A 13,443-nucleotide genomic window follows, 5' to 3' on the forward strand; every position below is an offset into this window, starting at 1 on the left:
TTGATTTCCCCTTACGATTTGGGGCAACATAGCAGCATAATAGATTCATGTGTGGAGTCTGGAGAGGTCTAGTATGTACTTAGACTTATTGAAGATAATGTGAGCCCTAGAACTTATATGACATATTCCTTTTGGTGTATATTTTTCAAATATGAAGCATATTCTTCAATAAAACTTTCACTGTCCATAATTTTTATGTTTGGGTTGTGAGTCTGAGTCCTTAACAGCTAAGCTATCCCTCCATCCCATTATCAGTGGTTTTGAGTGAGAGAACTAATTTTTCCTTACCCTACTCTATTACTTTGCTAGGGCTATAATAACAGTATACCACGGGCTAAATAGCTTGAACAGCAGAAAGTTTCATAGTTCTAGAGGCTAGAAATCCAAGATTAAGGTGTCTTGAGAGTTTAGTTCCTTGTGATGTCTCCCTCTGTGTCCTTACATGGCCTGTCTCTGTGCATATGCATTTCAGGTGTCTTCTTACAGACACTAGCTAGATTGAATTAGGGCCTATCCCAAAGACCCTGTTTAATCTAATCACCCCTTTAGAGGTCCTTTCTCCAAGTATCACACAAGCTTGGCTTGGGTGAAATTGTCATTTCACCCTAAAACACCCCATCTCACCCTTCTTAGACCTGATTGAGAATTTCTGTTCTTGGTTTTTTTCTCCTCCTTCTCAGAAGGGAAAGAAAAGCTACCCCTTACATAAGGAGAAGAGAGTTAGTGTAGGAGAAAAGAATGGTTACTCAAAAGGTCCTTCTGAATGCTGTTTAAAGGAAATTAGAAAATAACATTGAAGATAGAGTAGAAGCTCAGAGAGAAAGAGTAATGTTAAATGTCATATGCAATATGAATATAGAATAAATTGAAAGAATATACTTTGAGATTGTTCTGGTGGTAGCATAAGGTCCTAATTAAGAAAAAAATGTGTTATATTTCTGATTTTCACTGTAATATATGGGATCCTGCCCTTTGAGAATGATCTATTCCCTGCTAATAACTCTGTTGTTAACAGAGATGACTTTAAAAATGTATTCCACTTGGTTTTAGACATTTCAAAGTGACTATGAATTATATATAACTGTCATTTAAAATTTTTACTAAATGAAAATACTTTTCTCCTGATGAGAACATTTCCTTAGCACTTATTTTACCATATATATTCATATGATCTTACAGAGTGGCAAACATCAGCAGATCTCAGGCAGACTTCAAGATGTCCGACTCAGAAAACAAACACAAAAGACTGAGCTGGAAGTTCTGGATAAGCAGTGTGACCTGGAAATTATGGAAATTAAGCAGCTTCAACAAGAACTTCAAGTAAGCCTTTTGCTCCTAAATTATTCCTAGACATGCACAGTAATCAACAATTCTTCCTAACAGAATAGTTGTGCTTTGGACATCATGAACTCTCTGTGTTTCTGATATACCTATATATGTATGTATGTATGTATGTATGTATGTATGTATGTATATGTATAAGATGATGTGTGCATATACACACATACACATAAATACACACACACATATATATACATATATATATACTCAGACATACACACAGACATGCAGAGACATACACGGAACTCACTATCTAGACCAGGCTGGCCTTGAACTCAAAGAGATTTGCCTGCCTCTGCCTCCTGAGTGCTGGGATTAGGCATTCACAGTATAAACCTGGCCAATATATCTTATTATGTTATTATATCATAGGTATATCTGGTATATACATGTATATACAAGTATATTGTTTCACAAGTATATTACATTAACCTGTATATAACACCAAGTCTCTAGGCCTCCTAAAACCATCCTGGGCATGTAGTTAAGTTCCACTTAATATTTATACATAAAAACATTATTTTAAACTTTAGCTCTAATAAAACTGTTTATATATTTGTTTTAGTCCATTCCCATTTCTATTGGAATATCTTAGACTGAATAATGTAAAAACAACAGAAATCTGTTGCTCATGGTGTGGGTATGGGAATTTGAGGATCAAGGCACTAATATACTGTCTGATGAGGGATTGCTTTCTGTTAAAAAGATGGCGTCTTCTTCCTGCACACTCACATGGCAGAAGGAACAAGGCAACTCCCTGCAATTTTTTTTTTTTTTCCAATTCTGAGCTCAGGTCAAGTGTAGAAGCCTTCATAGAGACAAAGTTCAGTAATAGTCTTTTCATCATTGCTCTCAACTTCTTTTAAAAGGACACTAATCTCATTAATCAGGGAAGAGTCCCCATGATTTAATCACTTCCTAAAGCCTTACCTCTTAACTATAGCATTGGGAGTCAGGGATCAATATATGAATTTTGGCAGGATACCCACATTCATAATATATGCTATATACATATGTATTACAATAAAGTTGTTGCTACTAATTTTGGGAAATATTGACTTGAAGTAACTTTTTTCAGAATTGTGGTAAGAGAATATTGTATGTTTCTCCCAGAGGCCTGGTTCTTTACTTGTGCAATAGGGTCTGGTTCAAGTGTTGTTTGAAGATGGGGATATTAGAAGCTGTACCTGTAGAGTCCTCTCATGCAGTTTCTTTCACTGCAAGGGTAAAAAATCTGGCTTCTCCTTTTTACAGCAGATACAGACAAAAGCAAAAACATTTCTTACCAGATTTAAACCTGCTTCCCTGTATCTCTCTGAGGTTTTAATTTTTCTTTGATATACATAAATACATGTATATATGGAGTGTCATGGCCTATTTACTCATGCTGTCTAGTACACAACAGCCCCTTTGGCCAACTATCATCTATTATAATGCAGAAATGTATAGGTCTTTAGATAGAAAACATTGATAAAGACTTTACTTACTACCTTTAAATTTTACCAACTATTCGTAAGTATTTGGTTAAATATTTGCTTTTTAAGTCCTGTATCATTCCTTTTTACAATTATGTATCATTCCTTAAAATCCTTAAAAGTGGTTAGAACATGTTTTAAATTTTTCAAAAATTTCTTGGACATTACAGACTTTTAATCATATTCTAATTTTCTTTTCAAAAGGAATATCAAAATAAGCTTATCTATTTGGTACCTGAAAAGCAACTATTAAATGAAAGAATTAAAAATATGCAGCTAAATAACACACCTGGTAAGTCTTTAAGTTTTGTTTTGTCTGTTTAACAAGGTCTCCCTGTAGCCCTAACTGGCCTCAATCTCACAGATCCACCTGCCTCTGCCTCTGCCTCCTGAGTGCTGGGATTAAAAGCATGTGCTACCACACCTGACTGTAACTTTTTGTTTTTTTTTCAGTCTTTTTGAGACAGGGTCTCCCTGTAGTCCCAGCTGGCCTGGAACTTTTTAAAAATAATATTTTTGCCTAAAGTTAAAAATTTCAAAATAATGTGAAAAACATCACAGATTATATTATACAATCTGTATATAATAATATACAATCTGTGTATAATATTGTGTATATCACAGTTTTTTTCTCATAGCTGTGACCAGATGCCTGACAAGAAACAAGGGAGAAAAGGTTTATTTTGACTAACAGTTTTGCAAAGATACCAATAAAACAGTGGGAAAGGATGATCTCTTATATAAATAGTACTGGAAAACAGGATAACCATATACAAAAGAATGAAACTGGGCCTTATCTTCTATACATGAAAATAGCTCAAAATGAATTAAAGACCTAAATGAGCATGGTAGCTCATGCTTGTAATCCCAACACTTGGTAGACTGAGGCAAAAGTTGAAACCAGCCTGGGCTTCATAGTGAATTCCAAGCCAGCCTAGGCTAAAGAATGAGACCCTGTCTCAAAAGAAACAACAACAATAACAAAATAGAGTAAATGCCTAAATGTAAGGCACAAACTATAAAACTCCTAGAATAGAACATGGGCAAAAGTATCTTTACATTATTGTTTGCAGCAGGTTTTTTTAATATGATATTTTTATTCTTTGAGAATTTCAGTGTATTTTGATTATATTCACCCCCACTCCTGCCTGTAGCTCCTCTTAGATCCATTCCTGACACCACTCCCAACTTTGTGTCCTCTTTTTTAAAAAAAATTTTTAACGTCACCAAAAATAGAAAACAAAAATAGGAAATTGTCATGGAAATGATTTTTTTGGATATCCCCAAAAGCTCAGGAAATATTAAGTCATACATCAAACTAAAATGATTCTGCACATCAAAGGAAATAGAAAAATGAAAAGGCTGTCTACAGAATGAGAAAATGTCCGTGTACCATATATCTGGTAATGGTTGGATCCCCTGTAACTGGTGTTAATGATGGTTGTGAGTCACCATATGGGTCACAAGTGCTCTTAACCACTGAGCTATCTCTCCAGCCCCCTACAGTAACATTTTTTTTAAAACTAAATGTGTTTATCCCTTCACAGAGAAATTCTTTTACCTTGTAGTCTTATAAATGTGCATTCAAATGCCTATACAAGGACATTTACTGCAACTTTTTTTTTTTGTCTTATTAAGACAGGGTCTCCCTGTAGCCCCAGCTGGCCTGGCACTTGCTGTGTAGACCAGGTTGGCCTCGAACTCACAGAGATCTGCCTGCCTCTGCCTCCTGAGTGCTGGGACAAAAGGCAAGAACAACCACTCCCGGCTTACTGCAACATTTTTATGTAATGATAGAAAATTAGAGACAAATAACAATAAAAAAAAAGAATACTTACAAAGAACATGGACTAACCATAGTGTAGACTGCTACAGAGCATGGATTGCTAAATTTGAAACAAGTTAAACAGGGAATGTGGCTTAATGGTAGAGTGCTTTCCTAGCATGTATGAGTTCCTGGTTCCGTACCTACTCTCATCAAAAATTAAATAAATAAAAGTATGTTGCAGAGTAATGTAGACAGTGTGATCCTATTTAAAACCCACAGAAATAAAAATGGAACACATGTATCTAAGTACAAATGCTTAAAAGGAGGAGAAGCTGGGATTTCAGATGAAGGAGGACCATAAATTTTACTCTATATGCTTCATTTTACTTAAATTCTGTACTTGATTTCTATAACTTAGAAAAACATGTAATTTTAGGATATACATTTAGATAGTAAATTTAATGAAATAGAAAACACTATACATGTATAGTTAGTTTCTCTATCCTTACATAAATATGTAAAATAAAATCTAAAATAAAACCCTCTAGCCATGTATGATGGCATATACCTTTAATCCCAGCACCCGGGAGACAAAGGCAGGCTGATCTCTATGAGATTGAAACCAATCTGCAGGGCACGTTCCAGGCTAGCTGGGGCTGTAGGGAGACTCTGTCTCAAAACAAACAAGCAGACAAAAAGCAAACAAAAGAAGAAATCCTCTATTCTTATTTCCTAAAATATGTTATTAAATAATCCAGTTGGTAATATTTATTAGATCCTTGCTATGAGTCTTCCTCTGTTTTTGGGAGCATTAAGAGAAAGTACAAAGCAACTTTTAACAGCAGCACCTTCTATCAACTGAATACTGTGAGCCAGACTTTGTATTCACCTCATTTGGTGTGGTAGATGATAGCATGCCCATTGTGTTTGGTCAAACACCTTATCTAATGTAGTTTCACTCCAAGTCCTGACCCTTTGAGTATAGAACCAATGCTTATGCCCATTTCCTTTGAAGATTTTCAGAAGATATGATCTGGGAATAAAAAATGACCAATGAGTATTTTCTATTTGTCTGCATAATATGTATATATCTTTTGTGTTTCTCCAACTGCATCATTTTGACCAGTTAATGGCATATAGGTAAAGATACAACGTTCTACCAAATGTGAACTGACTAATATTTTTGTATTCCAGATTCAGGGATCAGTTTACTTCGTAAAAAATCATTGGAAAAGGAAGAATTATGCCAAAGACTTAAAGAACAATTAGATGCTCTTGAAAAAGAAACTGCATCTAAGCTTTCTGAAATGGATTCATTTAATAATCAGTTGAAGGTATTTATCTTTTATTATATTCATTTCTATATTGCTACCTTCTTGAAAAGCTACTGTTTTTATATTACTGCATTTTCATAATTTATTATATAAGTTCAACTATACCAGAATTGCAGTATTGTTTTTAATGGTCTCTAAAATATAGTAAATGTTGTGCAATATGACTAAATACCTTCTTCAGAGTTTCTAGTTTTTTGGTTTTTTTTTTTTTTTTTTTTTTTTTTTTTTTTTTTTCTTTTTTTGGTCTTTTTGAGACAGGGTCTCCCTGTAGCCCCAGCTGACCTGGAACTCGCTATGTAGACCAGGCTGGCCTCGAACTTAAAAGAGATCCACCTGCCTCTGCCTTCCAAGTACTGGGATTAAAGGCGTGCACCACCACGCCCCGAGAGTTTCCAGTTTTTTATGACTATACTCTTTTCATTGGCATTCATGTATTTTTAAAACAACTGCCTTTGTCAGTATCTCAAAACTGATGTCAGCCTAAATGATTTCAGTCAGTATTCTAAATGGAAAGCATGCTGGGCATGGTGGTACACAACTTGTAATCCCAGAACTTGGGAGTCTGGGGGAGGAGGATCAGGAATTAAAGGTCATTCCTCACCTACATAGCTAGTTTGAGGCTAGCCTGGGCTACATGAGATTCTGTCTCAAGAAGGGAGGGAGCAGTGAACATGGAAATTTTAAAATAGTTCTGGTGCTAGATCTTTTAACACACTAAATTCTTTTGTTTCTTTGTTACAAGGTAGTTAAATCTTTATGAAATAATGCAGTAGTTAGTGAAATCTAAAGCAGAATGTGACACTGTACACTTTGCTTGAATTGAATTGAAGAATTAAGTTTATGATCATTGTTTGCTACAGTGGCAGAGCAAGTGTCCAAAGCATACCATGTGTTTATCTTTTGGGACAATGTTAGTTGAATACTGAAGCCATATATATGAATGGAGATAATAACCCAAAGCCAGACTAATTGTATATAATTTAAATTTGGAAATAGTCTCATTTATTCCTTTGCTAACTATGCAGAAAGTTATCAAAGCATATGATGTTGTCTAATACTTCTATAAGAAAGCTATTCATGTGGCTTTTATCTTGTTGACTTATTTAGAATAACATTAGCATCAACTATGGAATAAACAGCATGATAAAGAAAAGACATCAGTGGTGGCTTCAGTTAAGGACAGGAAATTGAGGTGAATAATGTTAATAATATACTTTACACAAATATATATCCTATAGAAAAAGTTAAAATGTGATCATTTGTCATTGATGGTCAGACAAGCCAGTCAAGTTGTCTTCCTTACATTATTCTTTTAAATCTGTACATAGTTTAACTGGCTTTTTATCTGCCTTATCTTACAGTGTGGGAATATGGATGACTCTGTTCTTCAGTGCCTTTTGTCTCTGCTAAGCTGTCTCAACAACCTCTTCCTCTTACTTAAGGTTATTTTCTAATATCTAGCTTCCTGGGTTTTTTTTTTTTTTTTTAGTTACTTTACTGTTTTTCTTTTTTTTTTTAACTAGATTATTCTTTGCTTTTATCTGATTATCTTTGTTTGGAATAACATATACAATAAAAACCTTTTCTTCCTTTCTGCTTGCTCTAATATCCTTCTGCTGTCTAATTGCCTGTTGAGTCTAATGCCAGAAATCAGAAAGGCTGCCCATAGTAACCTCCCTCATGAGGAACCCAACTGGTTCCCTTATATTATCCTATGGATTGGGTTAACCAATGGGGTGATTAGGAATTCAAGGGAAAACTAAGGAAATGTGAGATTAAATCATTTACTCACATCACTACAAGCCTTTGCTTAAGTTTCTACTTCCTGCAGTCTGGGCCAGGGTTATGTCATGTGTACCAGGTTGTATCCTAATTCTACCATAAGGAAAAATGCAAAGAACTAATAATACTAGGGCAGCATGAGTTGTATCACTTACCAGGCCTTGTATATTTTGGCATGCTTGGACTTCAGGTATTTAAGTTATATGTATAAATAATTTCATTTGCATATATAATACACAGGCTATTCAAAATACTCAATGAATTCCTGCTTTAATATAGTTTAAAGAAAGGTGATTTATATTAACCACTTGTTACCCTCATAGATTTTGACTACACATTCTAATCAGTGCTAAAGTGCATGACAGTAGGCAGTTAGGTATATATTCCATAGTAAAGATGGGTACTTCATAATTGCACCTCAGTTGTTCCTGAAGCAAAGGAAGGACACATTGAAGAGGTGGCAGCAGCAGGGTTCCACATTATCCTGGGTTGTTATCGCACAACTGGCCAGATTATCTGGTCTTAGACCTTTTGCTACAGTTCATACAGAAACTTAAATGTAAGTTTCTTTATCTGTAAAATGAAGTTCAGTGTTGATCTGTGGGTTGTACTCATATAATACAGTCCGATTCTTCCAGTCAGCATTTGATTCTCCACAGGCCAGCAGACTGTTCTGTCTTGTTTTACTCTCTTCTGCTTCCTGCTTTCTAGTTTTTCACTGCTTATTGATACTTTTCATCAGAGACAATTTAGGAAACTAAAGGGGTGTGAAATCTGTACTGTCAGACTAGTTAGGAGACAACTATGGTGTTACAGAAATCAAGAAAAAGAAGCCTTTTGTAGTCATCACTGAAAAATGATACAGTGATCATTTAACACTGAGAAAGAATCCTTTGACTGTCAACAAGCAGTCCTTTGAAGACCTTTCTAAAAGTGCCATTTCAGTTGAAAGTATAAGCAGAAGTTGGACTGCAGTGGTTCAGTAGCAAATGGGAATCAAGAAGGGTTCAATGAATATGCATAATTCTGAAGAGCGTGAGAAGAAAGCATATGGTTAAGGGGATGGGCTAAAGAAAAACTTGAAGGAAACAACAGAGATAGGAAAGTGAGGGGAAGAGATGGAGGTTGAGTATAAAAAGTGGTGATAAATGATGGAGCACAGTCCTTGGAGTAGATTAAGAGAAAACAATCCAGGGGCTGAGGAAATGGCCCAGTGAGTAAAGTGCTTGCCATGCAAAATACCCACATAAAAAAGCCAGGTGTGGCATGCCCATCTGTAATTCCAGTGCTGGGGAGATGGAGACAAGGAGAGACCCTGTCTCAAAAAAAATAAGGTGGAGAACAGTTGAGGAAGACATCTGGCATCAAGCCTATACACACACACACACACACACACACACACACACACACACACACCAAGCATACACACACACACGTGCACGCATGTGGACAAATGTATGCACACCAAAGAGAGAGAGAAGAGAGTGAGGGAAGGAGAGAGAGAGAGTGAGAGCAGGAAGGAAAAGAAAAAGAAAAATCCAGAGCGTAGAATAAAGGATTACATAAAAAAATATTTCCAGGGCCAGGTGAGATGGCACAGCAAGTAAGGGTGCTTGCTGCCAAGCCTAATGACCTGAATTCAATCCCTAGGACTCAACATGGTAGAAGGAGAGAATTGACCTCCAAAAGTCATTTTCCAACCTCTACATGCATGCTGTGGAATGTATGTGCACTCTCACACACACATAAGTAAATGTAATTTAAAAAAATACTTCCATTATAACATAGGGAAAAAGATGAATGCAGTTAAATTTGTTGGTAGAAAGCAGACAGTTAACAGCTTCAAGACTTAGAAATATATTGACTCTCACAAGAAAGAATCTTCCTAGGTAAGTAAGGACATGGAATAACTCAGGGTCAAAATAAAGAGGTGCAGGATGTTTTACTGACTTTTGAGGTAGAACAATGAAGAAGTTCCAGGCTGATGGATTCAAACAGGTGAGGTTTTTAATGAAGAGAATATATGGGAGATTAGAAAGTTTTAGGAGATAGAAGTGGGCCTAAAATAGATGTCAGGTGGGTGGTGTGGGTGGGTACAAGCTTGGTAGAAGAAAATAGTATGTTGAGCAATGTTAAATGCCTATTTCAAGTTGGAGGTCAGGAGTTTTAAATTGAAGGCTACCTGCCTAATTATATGATTTTTCTCTACTAATGTACAGAAGCGTAGATGTAAACACAGAGAAGACTAATGAAATAGGTTCATGCGTTCATAGAGGGTTCATAGACATAGGCCAAGAAGGAGAGGCAAGGGAGTTACAGATCTAAACTCAAGAATCATGATAAAGGGGCTAGAGAGATGACTCAGTGCTTAAGAGCACTGGTTGGTCTTGCAGAGAACCCAGGTTTGATTCCCAGCACCCACATGGCAGCCAACAATCGTATGTAACTCCAAGTCCAAGGGCTCCAATTCCTCTCCTGACCTTCATGGGCATTGCACAACATGGGTGTGCCTACTTACATGCAGGAAATATTCTCATATGCATAAAATAAAAATAATAAAAATATTTTTGAAAGAATTATGATAAAGATGAACTCTGAAACAGGAACTAGATGTGAAAGGACAAGAAGAGAGGAAGAGGTGCTGATGAAGGAAAAGAATGATAGAAGCAGCAGAGTAGAGGTCTCAGGGAAGTTGAAAGACCATTGAAATGGCTGTGCCATTTTCTTATCATAGAAAAGCTCAGAGGCTGAGAACTTATGTGTGAAGAATGGGATATTTTGTCGATGGTAGTTCTGATTCTGATGATTATAGAACTCAGGGTGTACTAGTAGGAATGGTCCATTAAGAAGGATTGAAAAGGTCATTGGTCTGGCCTTAGATTTAGGGTCTTTAAAATTTTTTTTAATGCTTTATTTATTTATTCACTATTTATTTATTTATTATTTATTTATTTTGGTCTTTTTAAGACAGGATCTCCCTGTAGCCCCAGCTGACTTTGAACTCACAAAGATCTGCCTGCCTCTGCCTCTGCCTCTGCCTCTGCCTCTGCCTCTGCCTCTGCCTCTGCTGGGATTAAAGGCATGCACCACTACACCTGGCCATTTATTTTTATTTTATGTGTATGAGTGTTATGCCTGCATGTAAGTTAAATTACTTGTGTTGTGCAGTGCCTGCAGAAGCCAAAAGAGGGTGTCACATCCTCGAGTTACAGATGGTTGTTAGCCACCATATGGGTGCTGGGGTTCAAACCTAGGTCCTCTGCAAGAGCAGCCAGTGCTCTTAACTACTGAGCCATCTCTCCAGTCCCCGGGATTTAGATGTATGGGTCATCAATACAGATATCAAAGAATTAAACAGTAATGAGAATGAATAAATGAGAATCAGCAACCAGGTGATCAATAGGTGACAATTAAAACAAAGAGGGTAAGCCAGGTGTGGTGGCACACGCCTTTAATCCCAGCACTCCGGAGGCAGAGGCAGGTGGGTCTCTGTGAATTCAAGGCCAGCCTGGTTTACTTAGTTCTAGGACAGCTGGGGCTACAGGAAGACCCTGTCTCAAAAAGACAAAAAAAAAAAAAAAAAAAAAAAAAAAAAAAAAAGGGCAGATGGTACTGCTGGATAGTCTGAGTTTTTAAGAGCGAGGGGAGACAGTGCTTCTAAATGGCAATGAAAAAGGAAAATGTTAGCTATCTCCTGTCCCTAATGGAAATGGAAAAATAGTGTCTTGAGGAATCAGCCAAGAGAGCAAAGAGGTAAGGGAATTTCCATTCAGTAGGGGATTAGATCAGATCAAGGAATAAAGAGATGAAGAACTGAAATTGATAATGACAGGGAAGGCTGGATCCATTAGTAAGACTGGTGGAGTTGATCCAGATGGTCCTGGAGGAGGAAACACTTCATCAAGATGCTCTGGTCCTTAGGGCCTGCAGAGTATCTGGAGTGGTCACACCTATAAACTATCTATATGACAACAGAAGTATAATTATTTCAAATCATTTCCTAGAAAGTTATGTTTCATTAGAACATGTAACCTACATGTATAGTTGATGATAATTTTTACTCTTGTTCAAGTTCTGTCAAGACAAACAGCAAAGCTAGTGTGTTCAAAGGTAAGACCTGAAGTGTCTAATACTCATTAAGAAAAGTCATACATTACTCAATGTGTAAGCAGTGAAGTACAGTGAAAAAAAATACTGACCTAGAAATCTGAAAAAGTTCTAGTCTTATCATCTGTTTGTTAGTTGTATAATTATTTGTCATTTACACTCCCCAAGCCCCAAATTTCACTTCCTTCATTTACAAGATGAAACCTCTTTGGAGACTCTTATGGTGATTAACTGAAATAGCATACACACACAAGCACACGTGTGTGCATACACACAGAGATGTGCTTTATATATCCTTGTATGTTATACAAATATTTTTGTTGTACTTAATTAGGGAAAGAGTTCTACAGAATCTGTAAACTATCTTTATTATGGTAGAAAGTCACCACTGTTGGCTTTGGACAATGTCAAAGAAGTCCTTTTCTGCAGAGGAAGAATAGAATTTGTCAACACCAGAACTTTGTCTTCTCCAGTTGTTAAGTCTTGTCCTATGCTCCCAAAGATTAGAGGTAATCTATGTTAGTGATACCCCTCGAAATGGCAAGGGGAAATTTGGATATCACCAGCTAGTTAGTTTCAGGTATGCTTTTGGAATCTCTTTCCTCTGAGATGGAATGGGAACAGCAGGAAGTTTGGCTCTAGGAACTGCAAGGAGCTCTGGGATAGAAACCTTGGTTTCTAAAGCAGAGCACCTTAACCATGCTTATGCCATGGACTCCTTGACAGTTTGATGAAGTTTCTAGATCCCATCTCACAATATTTTAAATGCATAAAATGAGAGTCTAGGTGTTTAACTCAGTGTTAGAGCACAAGGCACTAGATTCAATACCCAGCACTGTCAAAAAAATAGACATATAAGTATGTGTTTTATATATACATATATTTTAAAAATGAGTCATGAAATTATTTTTAAAACAAATCTATAGTATGTATATATATGTGATTCTATATTATGAATTAAATAACAAGACCTAGTGACAGCTATACATAGGAGTCAAGACATATATGTATATATAAAGTTATCTATAAAATATAAGAACAAATTCAATTTCTGTTGGTAAAAAATGCTGTGTTAATAATACACTGTAAGCTATTGCTTATATTTGACATTGAAATAAATTCTATATATCAGAAGTTAGAAAAAATAAAGATTAATTTTGTTCCTATCCGCATTTGTGGATTTCTGAATTCTACTAAAAGAAATTTAAAACTTTGGAAGTTCATTTGGCCCTCAGAAAAGATCTGTTTCATTAGACCAAAGGTAAAGTGATTGGATGTGCTGATTTTGTTTGCTTTTTTCTATCAGTTATAGAGATTGGTATGATAAGATCTCCCATTCTGGTTATGTATTTGTCTCTTTAAGTTCTGTTGGTTTTTCTTTTTATTTACATGTTTTGAGATTGTGTTCTTAGTGTGTATGGGCTTAAAACTGTTGTAGTTTCCTGGTGGATAGTCTCATTTATCATTATGATATGTTCCTCTAGAAATGCTTCATTCTTTGAGGACTAATTTTTTTCTGCCTATAATCCCAACACTGGGAGACTAAGGCAGGAAGACCTCAAGTTCCAGGCTAGCCTAGGCTACATATGAGTTTAAGACCAGTTTGGGCTGACTAGTAAAAGCCTGTCTCAAATAA

General features: G+C 36.2%; 1 protein-coding gene and 1 non-coding gene across 4 annotated transcripts in view; one reads left to right on the top strand and one right to left on the bottom strand.

Annotated features, from left to right (window-relative positions):
- The window catches only part of Itsn2 (intersectin 2), a 144,172-nt gene that overhangs the window by 51,715 nt on the left and 79,014 nt on the right, over nucleotides 1-13,443 (top strand). For 2 of the 3 annotated variants that reach the window (XM_008848726.3, XM_029553850.1), the window contains exons 14-17: nucleotides 1,180-1,320; nucleotides 3,021-3,108; nucleotides 5,779-5,918; nucleotides 7,280-7,360. In XM_008848726.3, the coding sequence (XP_008846948.1) occupies nucleotides 1,180-1,320; nucleotides 3,021-3,108; nucleotides 5,779-5,918; nucleotides 7,280-7,360 (450 nt within the window). The remainder of the gene's footprint in view (nucleotides 1-1,179; nucleotides 1,321-3,020; nucleotides 3,109-5,778; nucleotides 5,919-7,279; nucleotides 7,361-13,443) is intronic. The other variant, XM_008848736.3, reaches the window with a different exon arrangement.
- On the bottom strand, nucleotides 2,126-2,193 carry LOC115066940. Its single transcript, XR_003846378.1, has one exon. It is a non-coding gene; the product is annotated as a small nucleolar RNA U2-30 (small nucleolar RNA).

The sequence above is a fragment of the Nannospalax galili genome, unplaced genomic scaffold (genome assembly GCF_000622305.1).
Source record: "Nannospalax galili isolate Female #2095 unplaced genomic scaffold, S.galili_v1.0 scaffold1191, whole genome shotgun sequence".
Taxonomy (NCBI): Eukaryota; Metazoa; Chordata; class Mammalia; order Rodentia; family Spalacidae; genus Nannospalax; species Nannospalax galili.